The sequence below is a fragment of the Coregonus clupeaformis genome, unplaced genomic scaffold, assembly GCF_020615455.1.
Source record: "Coregonus clupeaformis isolate EN_2021a unplaced genomic scaffold, ASM2061545v1 scaf0025, whole genome shotgun sequence".
Taxonomy (NCBI): Eukaryota; Metazoa; Chordata; class Actinopteri; order Salmoniformes; family Salmonidae; genus Coregonus; species Coregonus clupeaformis.
This window is the reverse complement of record NW_025533480.1, coordinates 381051-397764: the sequence shown is the minus strand read 5'-3', so window position 1 is coordinate 397764 and position 16714 is coordinate 381051. Positions and strand designations below refer to the sequence as shown.

General features: G+C 44.2%; 1 protein-coding gene across 3 annotated transcripts in view; it reads left to right on the top strand.

Moving 5' to 3' along the window:
• The first annotated feature begins 3584 nt into the window (after positions 1-3584).
• Positions 3585-16714, top strand: part of LOC121543659 (metabotropic glutamate receptor 8) — a 239230-nt gene continuing 226100 nt past the window's right edge. For 2 of the 3 annotated variants that reach the window (XM_041853701.2, XM_041853702.2), the window contains exons 1-2: positions 3585-3727; positions 8211-9031. In XM_041853701.2, the coding sequence (XP_041709635.1) occupies positions 8477-9031 (555 nt within the window). In that variant the 5' untranslated portion in view covers positions 3585-3727; positions 8211-8476. The remainder of the gene's footprint in view (positions 3728-8210; positions 9032-16714) is intronic. The other variant, XM_041853703.2, reaches the window with a different exon arrangement.

Here is a 16714-nt window from a genome sequence, read left to right as displayed (position 1 = left end):
TGTTTTCGCCCACAGGACTGTCGCTGACTGGATGTTTTTTGTTTATCACACCATTCTTGGGAAACCCTAGACACTGTCGTGCGTGAAAAGCCCAGGAGGGTGGCTGTTTCTGAGACACTGGATCCGGCGTGCCTGGCACCGATGATCATACCATGCTCAAAGTCGCTTAGGTCACTCGTTTTGCCCATTCTAAGGTTCAATCGAACAGTAACTGAATGCTTTGATGCCTGTCTGCCTGCTTTATATAGCAGGCCACGGCCATGTGACTCACTGTCAGTAGGAGCGATCAATTTTCGTGAAAGGGGTGATGTACCTAATAAACTGGCTGGTGAGTGTATATTGTTTAGGCTAGTATATTACATCACTTGTCTAAACAGAATATGGCTAACCTGATTTGGGAGATCTTTCACGTAACTTTTTGGGGGTTTGAGCTGGTTCAGAACTTTATTTTCTGGTCAGAACACCGGAAATAAAAACCCTAAATCCCTAAAAACACGCCACTTCGATACAGCTACTACTGGAAGTGACTTTTTCCTAGCAGGTTAGGAGAACTAATGTAGCAGGTTAGGAGAACTAATGTAGCAGGTTAGAATAACTAATGTAGCAGGTTAGGATAACTAATGTAGCAGGTTAGGAGAACTAATGTAGCAGGTTAGGATAACTAATGTAGCAGGTTAGGATAACTAATGTAGCAGGTTAGGATAACTAATGTAGCAGGTTAGGAAAACGAATGTAGCAGGTTAGGATAACTAATGTAGCAGGTTAGGAGAACTAATGTAGCAGGTTAGGACAACTTACTCATCACGTTAGGATAATTAATGTAGCAGGTTAGGAGAACTTACTCAGCACGTTAGGATAATTAATGTAGCAGGTTAGGAGAACTTACACAGCACGTTAGGATAATTAATGTAGCAGGTTAGGAGAACTTACGCAGCACGTTAGGATAATTAATGTAGCAGTTTAGAAGAACTTACGCAGCAGGTTAGGATAATTAATGTAGCAGGTTAGGAGAACTTACTCAGCACGTTAGGATAATTAATGTAGCGGGTTAGGAGACTAAGGTTAAGGTTAGGAAAAGGGTTAGGGTTAGCAAAAATGCTCTCCTAACCTGCTACAAAAAGTAACTTTCACTCGTAGCTGTATCGAAGTGGACTGCTTTTAGGGAGTCCCGCTCGGAAAGGAACGATTGGAAAATAATTTTGGTTCCAATCCCTGCTTTAGAATGCAATACAAATAGCACACAAGCAGTTTTACTATGACTTCTGCAGTGCATGGCCGGATTAATCAAGTCTTGAGCCCTGGGGGGAAAATATTTTAAAGGCCTCCCCACTTGGCATCATAGAGACATTTTTGCAGTTTTAAAGCTAATTTCATGCAATTCTACACGTTATGACTTGGGCCAAAAATAACATTTGCCAGTTTTAAAACTAATTTTTCGCAATTCTACACATCTTTACATGGGGCAGAGAGAATACAGTGCAGTGCATTTATGTTCAAAACAACATTCTTAGGTAATACAAGAATTGAGTTGATCATTGGTGTCAGAGGAGGCTGGTGGGAGGAGCTATAGGAGGACGTGCTCATTGTAATGGCTGGAATGGAATTAATGGAACAGAGTCAAACATGTGGTTTCCATATGTTTGATGTGTTTGATACAGTTCCATTTATTCTATTGCAGCCATTACAATGAGCACGTCCTCCTATAGCTCCTCCCAACAGCCTCTTCTTTAATGTGGCTACCAATATCTGTGTAAACCAGGCCCATGCTGTGCATCTAAGGGTAAAGATTGAATTTGGATGAATAATATTACATTGTGTTATGTTGCACCCTCTAAACTTTTCCCACTGATCCCTTGCCCAAAATTCGTTCAATCTAGCCATATTCATAAAAAACTGAAATGTGAATGTTTTATACACACCGAGTGTACAGAACATTAGGAACAACTGCTCTTTCCAAGACGTGGACTGACAAGGTGAAAGCTATGATCCCTTATTGATGTCACTTTTTAACCTGTCGCCTCCCCTTCATCTACAGTGATTTAAGGGTATTTGAAGAAGGATTTTTAAGGCTTTTATTTAGCCTTTTAGTTTATTAGGTACACCACCCCGTTGACGAAAATGGTTCGCTCGTTCGGACAGTGAGTCACGTGGCCGTGGCTTGCTATACAAAGAAGGCAAGAAAGGCGGTGTATATATACAGTATTTTGCTATCAGGTCGCGGACCCCTTGCAGTACCTACGCTGACCCCCAGGCGTCCGCGGACCCTATTTAAGAACCACTGGGCTAGTCTACTGTGGATCTTGAGGCTCGGATTTAAGTAGGCCTAATTTTGGTGTATTTGAAGTGTTTTTGCGGATTGATAGTCTATCCCTGAAAAATTATACTTTGGTTGATTCAACCTATGGGCTTTAAAAAAAAAATTCTGAAGAGCTATAATCAATAGTTTCCAAGAATTTACATGACCAATGTTTCGTTAATAGACCTACTGTAGCCTACGTAACGCTAGATGGCGGTAGTGCTCTATCTAGTGATTCGCTCGCTCCTAAAGTCTTGATATAATTTTATCACGTCTCGCACATCATCATCATTGAACGTGAAAGCCTTTCTTCTTGATGAATCAGCTGCCTGACATTTGATCGTACCCCCGTCCATATTCATTTTCGTTGTTAATTACCAATATATAGCATCGGCCTATCTGCAATATATCTGCATAAGTCAAGTTATAAATTGATCATTGCAACCAATAAGCCCATTAATATTTACATAATGTTTACATATATTGCATTACTCATCTCATATGTATATACTGTATTCTATAGTATTCTATTGTATCTTAGTCCATGCCGCTCTGACATCGCTCGTCCATATATGTATATATTCTTAATTCATTCCTTACTTAGATTTGTGTGTATTGGGTATATGTTGTGAAATTGTTAGATATTACTTATTAATTGTTAGATATTATTAATTGTTAGATATTACCCCGTGTAGCTCAGTTGGTAGAGCATGGTGTTTGCAACGCCAGGGTTGTGGGTTCAATTCCCACGGGGGGCCAGTATGAAAAATGTATGCACTCACTAACTGTAAGTCGCTCTGCTAAATGACTAAAATGTAAATGTACTTGTTAGATATTACTGCACTGTCGGAGCTAGAAGCACAAGCATTGCGCTACACCCGCAATAACGTCTGCTAAACACATGTATCTGACCAATACAATTAGATTAGAAATAGCCTATTTACACATGTATATTGGTGTGAGCGTCAGAGAGGAATCAATGCCTGCGTTTTTTGTTGGCTATTATGCAGATAGCAGATGTAGGCCTATTGATGTCGTCAGATGTCTTGTTTTAAGACATTGATATCAATCATAACGGATTAATTTAATGGGACTCTGTCTGGGCAGATGCATCAGAATGTGACTGCTTAAATGTTGCATTCCAAACAGTTTTTGTGTAATTTATGCTACAGATAAATGGTGTCGATGCTGAAAAAGGGAGAAGGGGATATGCGGAGAGAGAGTAAGAGAGAAAGAGAGAGAGAGAGAGTTGGGAGACCAATCGCTGCCGGTGGGTGTTTTTGTGTGATTCATTTGGCGGAGACGCGCGCTCGCTGCTTGGCTGGATGGCTGCATGCGCTGTCCCTTTCAGCACCGAAAACCCGAGGCGCGTGCATCTGTGAGTGGGCTGCGAAGGCGCGAGGAACCCTCAATCAAGTCACGGAAAAGCAGGTAGCATTTTTGAAAATTACATATTTCGTTTAATAGTTTTCGTATGTTTGAGATGGTCCCATCAAACATAATTCTTCCATATTCCCCCTCTCTCTCCCTCTATCTGAAGAATCCATCGCTCTTCATCCATCTGCCTTTTTTCTCCCTCATTGTTAAATTAATTACCCTCGATGGTTCTGCAAATTAGCCTTTAAATAACTATTTATCCTTTCATTATTGACATGCATAGTTGATGTTGACAGTCCACTGTATCGTTAATCAGAATCGTGACCTGTAGCTAAATGAGAGGGTTCAGGTTTGGGAAAGGAAACTGCTGAGCTCCGCAATGAAGTTCCGATATTGACCCAAAGGAATGCGCTCTCTGCTCTGTTCCGCGCGCCAGGGAACGGCATCCCCTCTGATGGCATTTAGGAATGATCCATAAATCTGATCTTATCCGTAGCCCAAATGTCGAATTTTGTGATATGATTAATTATAATTAATATTGGAAAATTCGATGAAAATAATTGGGATGTCAATAGTGTGATTTTCAGAGCTCACTGAAAAGGGACGCATTATTTCACACACATAACGCTGTCTCAATCTATAGACGCAAAATGTTATATTGAACTTGAATGAAAAACATTATGCTTGATAATGTTTTTATCTAATTATATGTAGACTACCTTGAAGATATCATTAGGTCGTTATTTCTCTTTGGAGCACAAACAAGGTTTGTATAGCGCAGCTGCCTGCTTCATGTCACTGCTTTAATCAGTCGTGCGTATCAGAGGGTGGTGGTGGTGGTGTATCCCGCATTAATCCCTATCTATCCCCGCAACAAACCCACACAATCATACTAACACACCACTTCCACCAGGTATTCTGTAACGGGTCAAGGGAATTGGAGGATCACAAGTCAATTTAGGGGGGAACCGTTGGAGGGATTTGGGATGTGTTTGATTCGTTCCCGTTGGTTGGTGGCTTTACCTGCCTGTGATCTGAAAGCAAAAAAACAATATCATATTAAACGGGTGCGGTGAGAGAGGGGAAACGAAGGAGGAGGAGGAGGGAGAGGAACGGGCGGGGAGAGGGGGGAGAGAAACGAGCAGAGGGAGTGAGAGAAAATAGCAGAGGAAGAAAGAGGCGAAAAAGAGAGAAAAGCTATCACTTTGTGAAAAGAGCACTGCGCTCCCCAGAGAACGTCTCTATACACGAGGAAACCTTCTAATATAATGACCAGTAGAGAGGATGGTGCAGCATGACACCTAGCGATTGGTGTAAATTAAAAAGTGAAATGACCCAGCCGCTGCCTTGCAGGGTAATACTCCCTTCATCTTACTGCCAACAAAAACGATCACACTGCTGGAATTTCTACCATTCTGTCAATTCTCTCTTATTAGTGACTCAAACGTTCCAACCCGAGCAGGATCGAAAGTGATAACGTTTTATTGCAGAAGTTAAATACTATTGTGTAAAAGAAAACAATATGTTAAAAGATCCATTCTTACACTGTAAACCCCAAGGCATTTTTAACTCAAATACTTCTAGTAAGTTGAACTCAAAGTCAATGAAAAGTCATATTACTTAAAATGTTTATGTGGTACTGACTCAAAACTAAATGAGAAGTTACATCAACTCTATTTTTAAAAGGTATTATAACAAAAACAACAAATTAACTTTTTCCCAACATGCTCTACTGCAGGTAGATTTTTTGGAATTGTTTTTAATATCTGTGTTTTTGCATGTACATTGAGGGATTGATTGACAAATCTTATGCTACACAAAGATAAATAACATATTTTTTTCTAAACTAATCTAATCATTTAGTTTGATTTTTTGCACCCCTTACTGAAATGGTTGTTCCAGTTTAAATGGCTTAGGTAGTCTCCACATACTTTTCCTAACCCTTGCAGTCATTGTGAATGCAGGTTGTTGGTGAATAAGAATTCCAACTGTTGGATATCCTATCTCTGGCTGGATTCCAATAGGAATTACACATCACTTTGCAAGCCAGCATAATGTGACTTACAGTTAGGGTTGCAAAGTTCTTGTAAAAATCCCAGTTTTTCCAGAAATTGCAGTTGGAAGATTCCTGGAAATCCTTCAACCAGGATTTTTTGAAAATCTGGAAAAGTTACTGGAATTTAGTTTGACCTCAAAATAAGGCCTTATGTAATGTATAGTCATAAAAAGTGTAATTATAATTATAATATTCACCTAGGAATTCACTTGGTGAAGGCCACAGGACTGAAAATGAATTAATTCAACAACCATGTCTCTGTCACTAACAATACAGTCATGGGTGGTAACTCTACAATTCACTCGAAAGGCAAGGAACACTGGGAAATTATATTGGATGCGTGACTTAGTGGGTGCATTACTCAAAATGTTAAAGCTGATACAACTCAAATCTGGAACCCCTACAGGCTCACAGTGACTATCGTTTTGAGTTAAGACTACAAAATCACATTAAGTAACTGTACTCAAATATATTAAGCGCAACAGATTTCCTCAAAAGTTTTGAGTAATGACAGCAAATTGGGGTTTAGAGTATACGCATGAATACATCCTGAATAGCCAATTAGGAATATAACCTAACCATAAAGGTGCACTGTTACCCAATTGCATTAGAACATTTTTTAAATTGTTAAAGTGCTATAGTAACATTATCCTTTCAAGGTAAATTATTCATATATTTCTTTAGAGTATAGTTACACTATACACTAAGTGTACAAAACATTATGAACACCTGCTCTTTCCATGACAGACTGACCAAGTGAATCGAGGTGAAAGCTATGATCCCTTATTGATGTCACTTGTTAAATCCACTTCAATCAGTGTAAATGAAGTGGAGGAGACAGGTTAAAGAAGGATTTTTAAGCCTTGAGAAAATTGAGACATGGAATGTGTATGTGTGTCATTAGAGGGGGAATGGGCAAGACAAAACATTTAAATGCCTTTGAACGGGGTATGGTAGTAGGTGCCAGGCGCACCGGTTTGTGTTAAGAGCCGCAATGCCTTAGGAATGGTCCACCACCCAAAGGACATCCAGCCAACTTGACAACTGTGGGAAGCATTGGAGTCAACATGGGCTAGCATCCCTGTGGAACGCTTTCGACATCTTGTAAAGTCTATGCCCTGTTGAATTGAGGCTGTTCTGAGGGCTAAAAGGGGGGGTGGGGGTGCAACTCAATATTAGGAAGGTGTTCTTGATGTTTTGTACACTCAATATATGTGAAAGTGCTGGATGTGTGGAAAGGTGAGCGTCTTTCAAATATGGGTACATGGAGGGGGAGGGAGAAATATTGCCACGATGTCAGAATATACATTAGGCTATTTGTATGCAACGATACAGAAGTCCCCTAGCATCTCAGCATCCCAGAAATGCTCAGCCGGTTCAGCCCACACAAGCATACTGTGCAGCATCTGTGCCTTTTGGAAAGCACACAGACGCACGCAAAAGTGGTTATGGCGCGCAGCGGGAAGTTTAGACTTATTTAGCCAATACTGCCGTATGTACAGTATAGCTATAATGTTAATGAATTTCATTGATTTTTTCACATTATAATGTTATTAATATGCTCTTCTATCTAACTCAGAAGAATATCCACACATTTTACTATTTTGGTGAAGTGGGTGTGGTCAATCCATAACAGATCAAATACACTATTAGGAAGGCCCTCTTCATCTGTCTCAATGATCGTCTTTTCTTCATGCCTTTGTTTTGTCTGAGGAATATTGAGTGGTGATATGATATTAATTATAAAAGCTATTTAGTGGGCTACAGATAATCTAGGCCGCCAATGGATATTATATTTTGAGGTAAAGAGGGCACCCAGTAGCCTAATCTGATTGGCCAGCAATGACATCACTTAAATTCGTGAAGGACATTCAAAGCGGAACGAGACCAGTAAGAAAACGATGAAAGTTAAACCAAACCTGCTCCACGAAAGCCTCTTCTCACTGACTCACATACTAGGATGGCTTGCTACATTATTACTGTACTGTTTCTGATAATAACTATTAGGTAGCGGAGGTGACACCTTCCAGGTGTTGATTCCCATGCAGCTGTCAGTCAAACAGGTGTAGAACCAGTAGAAGTTCATACTGAATGATTACACACTGAGTAACGCTCATCATGTCCACATGAATAATGCATTCTGGAGCATTGTTGATGTGTTTGACAGGTTTGGCACTTTGTGTTTAACAGGCTTGGCACTGGCGGGTAGGATGGTCTTGTCAGTGGGATAGGATTGGCGGTTGTGTGTGGGGGTGTGTGTGTGTGTAAGGGGGGAGGGGGCTGTACTGTGTGTGTTGCAAATGCTAATCTGTCTCTTGCTCTTGAATCTGGAAGACAGGCATTGCAGCATGAACAGTGATTTATGTGTGTGTGTGAGGGAGGGAGGGAGGGAGGGAGGGAGGGAGAGACTGTGTGTGCTACCCAGTAGATGGCTGACTGAGGCACTGACTGCTTCGTGTTCTCTGTGTGTGTATCTTGCAGGGTCTCCTGAAGATGTGAGTTCAGGATTACCATCGCTGCAGCGGCACTCGCCTCCTCTACGAGTCTCTCTCTCTCTCTCTCTGTCTCTCCTCTACTGGGACATGCATGCCTCATGGGGCTGGGACATCTTAGAGCGGCCTGCTAACTCCTCCCCCAACTCCTTCCCCGGGGGACTGACCCCCTTTCACCCATGATCCCGCCTACAATCTCCAAGGTATCTCCTCAGTAACTCCTCCCACAATCGCCACCGCCACCCAACTGTTACCATGGCGTTGTCAGAACCCCAATGCCCTCCTTTTCTCCTCGCCACACGCCATTTCCTTTTCCACTTCCTTGCCACATGTTCCTGGCTCCTACCCCTGGCCTCCCCTCAGCGAATCACGGACCCCGCCATCGGCACTGCGCCCAATCAGGAGTATGCCCACTCCATCCGATTGGAAGGCGACATCATACTGGGCGGCCTGTTCCCGGTGCACTCCCGGGGGGGCGGCGGCGTGCCCTGCGGGGAACTAAAGAAGGAGAAAGGGATCCATCGTCTTGAGGCCATGATGTTCGCCATCGACCTGATCAACAAGGACACGGAGCTGCTCCCCAACATCACCCTGGGGGCACGGATCCTAGACACCTGCTCCAGAGACACCTACGCCCTGGAGCAGTCGCTGACCTTTGTCCAGGCCCTCATCGAGAAGGATGGCTCGGACGTACGCTGTGCTAACGGCGACCCGCCCATCTTCGCCAAGCCTGATAAGATCGTGGGGGTGATCGGGGCAGCGGCCAGCTCCGTGTCCATCATGGTTGCCAATATATTGAGGCTGTTCAAGGTAAGGACACTGGAACGGGTTTGGGTTGGGTTTGGGTGGGTCTGGTTTATTTTGACTTGAGTTTGGTTGGGTCTTGGTAAGACAGGCTGGGTCTGGGTTAAGAACCCTGCTGGTTTCAGTGTGGGTGATGTCATGGTTTGTGTTTACCTTGATGTTAGAGTCATGGATCTTTGTGTTGTGTTTGTGTTGATACTATGGCACTGTGTGTGTAGGTGTTGAACACCAGCCACTGTGTGTTGGGTGTAGTGGGTCTCTTTACAGTAAATTGAGTATATTGCTGGCTGCCAGGGCCTGGGCTTCATCATGTCTATCTCCCATCCTCCTCCTCCTCCTCCTCCTCCTCCTCCTCCTCCTCCTCCTCAGAGGGATGCTTATTCTTCCAGCAGGATATTACCCTGGCCTGTGCTAAACCCTGTGTGTGTGTGTCTGTGTCAGTCAGTCAGTCAGTCAGAGCAATTATTGTGTTCTAGAAGCAGCCTTGCTTCTGACATTGGTTCTCTGGTATTACATACAGAGACGCTACTTCAGCCAGACGTGCTTGCTCGCTACTGCAGGCAGATAAAGTTCAATTGTGACAACCAATTAAAATGCAGTCAATCTTATTAAAGAATACTCCACTTCACTCTGCCCCTAGCCCCGGAGACTTTGTGTGTGTGTGTGTGTGTGTGTATTGGGCTTTGGGCATGGGAGTCTGCTGTTAAAATTAGATCTACGCTACTGGTCTAGACTGGTCTTTCTAGAACATGGAGAAACAATGAAATCAATTACTGTCTAGGGTACAAAAGCCAATTAATGGTAGAGTGGATGTAATGGAGGAGTGTATAAGAGTGTGTGTGTTGCCGCCGTCATTAGTCAAACAAGGTTGATTGATGCGAGCACAATGTGGAAATATGTATCTCCTAATGAGCCATGTGACATTCTCAACCATACACCTTTGTTCTCTCTCTCTCTCTCTCTCTCTCTCTCTCTCTCTCTCTCTCTCTCTCTCTCTCTCTCTCTCTCTCTCTCTCTCTCTCTCTCTCTCTCATATTTATCATTTTTCTCCCATATCACTGCCCTGGCTCTGTGTGAGCGGCGGTGCTGTATTCTTAACCTGTGGATAATAATACAAAACATGATTTAGGGAGGAATCTGTCATTGAAACAGCACACACAGGGCCTTGATTTTAGGTCGCAGCGCCTCACTCTCATTTTTCTGATAGGATTTAGAGCAGGTGATTGGTAGGTGTGTGTGTGTTTGCATTGTAGCATATCTGTGTGTGTTTTCCCTCCCACAGGGATGCTGGCCCATGTTGACTCCAATGCTTCCCACAGTTGTGTCAAGTTGGCTGGATGTCCTTTGGGTGGTGGACCATTCTTGATACACACGGGAAACTGTTGAGCGTGAAAAACCCAGCAGCATTGCAGTTCTTGACACAAACCGCTGCGCCTGGCACCTACTACCATATCCAGTTCAAAGGCACTTAGATCTTTTGTCTTGCTCATTCTCCCTCTGAATGGCACACATACACAATCCATCATCGATTCTGGTTAAAGTGGATCTTTCACCTGGATTCCCCTGGTCAGTGTATGTCATGGAAAGACCAGGTGTTCTTAATGTTTTGTACACTCAATGTATGTATGTGTGTGTGCATTGTAGCATATCTGTGTGTGTTTGTGTTTGTGTGTGTATGTCTGGAAGGATGGATTGTGCTCTGTATCACATTACTATGTAGATGCTTTATCTGCTGCTTCATGTCTCATGAATAATGCAGTGTGTGTTGCAGTCTGGAAATAGCATGTTGGAGAAGATGTCATAAACATACTGGGTGGCATGGGCCAGCTAATCTCCCCACTGGAGCACCAAGACTCCCTTAGTCAGCACAGAGGAGAACCCAGATGCACTGAGCAGACACCACCAGCATGGTAAACCCAAATGGGGAAGCCCAGTGATGGTGGAAACTGTGAGGAATTAGATCCAAGATGGAGGTCGGATGGATGGAGGTTCCTGCCCTGGATATTTCAGACACAACATACTCTCCCACTCAGCCAGGAGTTCTTCACATCACAACAGCAACCAGAAGATCTCATTAGAGAGGAGAGACTGACTGCTTCCCAAATGGCGACCTATTCCCTATGTAGTGCTTAGGGAATAGGGGGACACAGACATAGTCTCAAACAAGAGGAGAACCCAGATGCACTGAGCAGACACTACCAGCATGGTGGTGGTGGAAACTGGGAGAAATTAGATGGAGGATGGATGTATGGACCTTCCAGCCCTGGATACCCCAACCAGACACAACAGTTTCCCTCCAGTAACCCTTCCTCCTTGCTGCTCCATGTTTCACCCCCTGTCTCTAAAGAGCAGGGCTGGTAGTGGACACAGACTGTGGGTACCTCCTCCCTCCGTTGCCCCCTGTAAGGCAGGTTAACCAGGCCTACAACTGTCCTGCCTGCCTGGCTGCTTGGGTATTGATTGAGAAGCTCCAGAGGGGCCAGGTTGGTAATTATACTGTTGATTATAGAACTATGGGATCACTCTAGGTCACTCTGGATCACTGAGACGTGTGGCCAGTAGACAGGTTCGGGGTCCATTCTATTTCAACCATTTCAATTGAAGGAAGGTCAGATAGAAAGGGAACGTTAGTGATGTCTTTCCCATCATTTACCATGCTATTCAAAATCCATTTGTGTTGGGGAGGAATAAAGGGTGTCTGTGTGTGCATGCGTGCGTTTGTGCGCGAGTGCATGTAGATTTAATAGATAATGCAACACTCCAACAATGCAGCGTCTGGAGGAGTAAAATCTGCTGCGATGTGTGATATTACCCATAGACTCTGTATTACTGTGTTACTATTGTTTGATAGGATTTTAATTTTTTTTTTTTTATTTAACCTTTATTTAACCAGGTAAACCAGTTGAGAACAAGTTCTCATTTACAACCGCGACCTGGCCAAGATAAAGCAAAGCAGTGCGATAAAAAACAACAACACAGAGTTACATATGGGGTAAAACAAAACAAAGTCAAAAAAATACAACAGAAATACATATATATACAGTGTGTGCAAATTTAGCAAGTTATGGAGGTAAGGCAATAAAATAGGCTATAGTGCAAAATAATTACAATTAGTATTAACACTGGAATGATAGATGTGCAAGAGATGATGTGCAAATAGAGATACTGGGGTACAAATGAGCAAAATAAATAACAATATAGGGATGAGGTAGTTGGGCGGGCTAATTTCAGATGGGCTGTGTACAGGTGCAGTGATCGGTAAGGTGCTCTGACAACTGATGCTTAAAGTTAGTGAGGGAGATAAGTGTCTCCAGCTTCAGAGATTTTTGCAATTTGTTCCAGTCATTGGCAGCAGAGAACTGGAAGGAATTGCGGCCAAAGGAGGTGTTGGCTTTGGGGATGACCAGTGAGATATACCCGCTGGAGCGCAGACTACGGGTGGGTGTTGCTATGGTGACCAATGAGCTAAGATAAGGCGGGGATTTGCCTAGCAGTGATTTATAGATGGCCTGGAGCCAGTGGGTTTGGCGACGAATATGTAGTGAGGACCAGCCAACAAGAGCGTACAGGTCACAGTGGTGGGTATTATATGGGGCTTTGGAGACAAAACGGATGGCACTGTGATAGACTACATCCAATTTGCTGAGTAGAGTGTCGGAGGCTATTTTGTAAATGACATCGCCGAAGTCAAGGATCGGTAGGATAGTCAGTTTTACGAGGGCATGTTTGGCAGCATGAGTGAAGGAGGCTTTGTTGCGAAATAGGAAACCGATTCTAGATTTAACTTTGGATTGGAGATTCTTAATGTGAGTCTGGAAGGAGAGTTTACAGTCTAACCAGACACCTAGATATTTGTAGTTGTCCACATACTCTAGGTCAGACCCGTCGAGACTAGTGATTCTAGTCGGGTGGGCGGGTGCAAGCAGCGTTCGGTTGAAGAGCATGCATTTAGTTTTACTAGTGTTTAAGAGCAGTTGGAGGCTACTGAAGGAGTGTTGTATGGAATTGAAGCTCGTTTGGAGGTTTGTTAACACAGCGTCCAATGAAGGGCCAGATGTATACAAAATGGTGTCGTCTGCGTAGAGGTGGATCTGAGAGTCACCAGCAGCAAGAGCGACGTCATTGATATACACAGAGAAAAGAGTCGGCCCAAGAATTGAACCCTGTGGCACCCCCATAGAGACTGCCATAGGTCCAGACAACAGGCCCTCCGATTTGACACATTGAACTCTATCTGAGTAGTTGGTGAACCAGGCGAGGCAGTCATTTGAGAAACCAAGGCTATTTAGTCTGCCAATAAGAATGCGGTGGTTGACAGAGTCGAAAGCCTTGGCCAGGTCAATGAAAACGGCTGCACAGTACTGTCTATTATCGATCGCGGTTATAATATCGTTTAGGACCTTGAGCGTGGCTGAAGTGCACCCATGACCAGCTCGGAAACCGGATTGCATAGCGGAGAAGGTACGGTGGGATTCGAAATGGTCGGTGATCTGTTTGTTGACTTGGCTTTCAAAAACTTTTGAAAGGCAGGGCAGGATGGATATGGGTCTGTAACAGTTTGGATCTAGAGTGTCACCCCCTTTGAAGAGGGGGATGACCGCGGCAGCTTTCCAATCTCTGGGGATCTCAGACGTTACGAAAGAGAGGTTGAACAGGCTAGTAATAGGGGGTTGCGACAATTTCGGCGGCTAGTTTTAGAAAGAAAGGGTCCAGATTGTCTAGCCCAGATGATTTGTAGGGGTCCAGATTTTGCAGCTCTTTTAGAACATCAGCTGTCTGGATTTGTGTGAAGGAGAAGCGGGGGGGGCATGGGCAAGTTGCAGCGGAGGGTGCAGAGCTGGTGGCCGGGGTAGTGGTAGCCAGGTGGAAAGCATGGCCAGCCGTAGCAAAATGCTTGTTGAAATTCTCGATTATTGTAGATTTATCGGTGGTGATAGTGTTTCCTAGCCTCAGTGCAGTGGGCAGCTGGGAGGAAGTGCTCTTATTTTCCATGGACTTTACAGTGTCCCAAAACTTTTTGGAGTTAGTGCTACAGGATGCAAATTTCTGTTTGAAAAAGTTAGCCTTTGCTTTCCTAACTGCTTGTGTATATTGGTTCCTAACTTCCCTGAAAAGTTGCATATCGCGGGGGCTATTTGATGCTAATGCAGTACGCCACAGGATGTTTTTGTGCTGGTCAAGGGCAGTCAAGTCTGAGGAGAACCAGGGGCTATATCTGTTCTTAGTTCTGTATTTTTTGAATGGGGCATGTCTATTTAAGATTGAGAGGAAATTACTTTTAAAGAACAACCAGGCATCCTCTACTGACGGAATGAGATCTATATCCATCCAGGATACCTGGGCCAGGTCAATTAGGAAGGCCTGCTCGCTGAAGTGTTTTTGGGAGCGTTTGACAGAGATGAGGGGTGGTCGTTTGACCGCGGACCCGTTACGGACGCAGGCAATAAGGCAGTGATCACTGAGATCCTGGTTGAAGACAGCGGAGGTGTATTTAGAGGGTAAGTTAGTCAGGATGATATCTATGAGGGTACCCATGTTTACGGATTTAGGGTTGTACCTGGTAGGTTCGTTGATAATTTGTGTGAGATTGAGGGCATCTAGTTTAGATTGTAGGATGGCCGGGGTGTTAAGCATATCCCAATTTAGGTCACCAAGCAGTACGAACTCTGAGGATAGATGGGGGCAATCAATTCACATATGGTGTCCAGGGCACAGCTGGGGGCTGAGGGGGGTCTGTAGCAAGCGGCAACAGTGAGAGATTTATTTCTGGAAAGGTGGATTTTTAGAAGTAGAAGCTCAAACTGTTTGGGCACAGACCTGGATAGTATGATAGAGCTCTGCAGGCTATCTCTACAGTAGATTGCAACTCCACCCCCTTTGGCAGTTCTATCTAGACGGAAAATGTTATAGTTGGGGATGGAAATTTCAGAATTTTTGGTGGCCTTCCTAAGCCAGGATTCAGACACTGCTAGAACATCAGGGTTGGCGGAGTGTGCTAACGCAGTGAATAACTCAAACTTAGGAAGGAGGCTTCTGATATTTATGTGCAGAAAACCAAGACTTTTACGGTTACAGAAGTCAACAAATGATAGCTCCTGGGGAGTAGGAGTGATACTGGGGGCTGCAGGGCCTGGGTTAGCCTCTACATCACCAGAGGAACAGAGGAGGACTAGAATAAGGATACGACTAAAGGCTTTAAGAACTGGTCTTCTAGTGCGTTGGGTACATAGAATAAAGGGGGGCAGTTCTCCGGGCGTTGTAGAAAAGATTCAGGGCATTATGTACAGAAAAGGATATGGAAGGATATGAGTACAGTTCAGGTAACCCTAAGCGTTGGGTAACAATGAAAGAGATAGCGTCATTGGAGGCACCGATTGAGCCGGTCTCGGCGTGTATGGGGGGTGGAACAAAGGAACTATATGAGGCAGTTTGAGAGGGACTAGGGGTTCTACAGTGAAATTGTATAATAAGAACTAACCCAAACAGTAATAGGCAAGGCATAATTGACATGGGAGAGAGGCATAAAGCAGTCACAGGTGTTATTAGAGAGAGCTAAGACAACAACTGGAAATAGCGATAACGTTTGGGCTAAGACTAAACAGAATAAACAGGACAGGGTACCGTGTAAAGGAACAGTCCAGCAGGCATCAGCTGTGCAGCTGAGTGATCGTAAGGTCCAGTGAACAGCAATATGTGAGTCCGAGAGCAGTTCAAATTGGTGCTTCAGCACAGCTAGCAGGGAGCACAGTTGTAGTTTGCGTGTGCTAGCGGGCCGGGGCTGGCAGATGGATCTTCGTGGTCGTCGCAACTGGAAGCCTGATGAAACCACATCAGACAATTTCGTCGGCAAACCAGTCGTGTTGGATCGGCGGGGCTCAGTGTCAACACTAGGAGGTCCCGTCCGGTTGACAGAAAGGTAGATAGCCGGGAGATGGGCCTGAGGCTAGCTCAAGGCTAACTGGTGCTTGCTATAGGGCAATGGTAATCAGCCAACAACAGGTTGCAGCTAGCTAGCTGGTTGTGATGATCCGGCGCTAGGGTCCAGTGATTCCGGCAGAAAGTCCAGTAAGCTCTGGGTCGATAGCACGCTGGGTCGATAGCACGCTGTGCAGACTGGCCGACGAATTGTCCAGGCTAGAGCTAGAGCTGGCTGGTGGATAGTGTAGGCCACGGACAGTGGTGAAGACGCTAACGGTGACTAATAGCAGGTAGCCATTTAGTTGCGGCTACACTAGTATCAGCTTACGGTTCTTGATGAAAGTTATAAAGAAATAATAGAATCCTTTCCACGTTGGGTGAGGCGGGTTGCAGGAAAGTATATTTAGTTAAAGAATGAAAAGTAAAAATTGAGAGATGTATACAAAATAGACAAAAAAAAAAAAAGAAACGGGATATTTACACAAGGACGATGAAATAAAAGCGACCGCACTGCTACGCCATCTTGGATTAGTAGATGAGAAGAAAAGAAGATGAGAAGAAGTTCGCTGCTCTGTTGTCTGAGCTGGATTTCCTAGTCTGTCCATGGATCCCTCAACAGGCCAAGAGGGATGGAGGATTGAGGGGGTGTAAAGAAAGTATTATTTCAGAGTCTTTCTGAGAACCAAATTGGCGAGAGCAAATGTTTTCAGGCCCGCGGAACGTGATGCACTCTGTAGTTGAACTAAGAACACGTTGATAAAAGAGGATCAT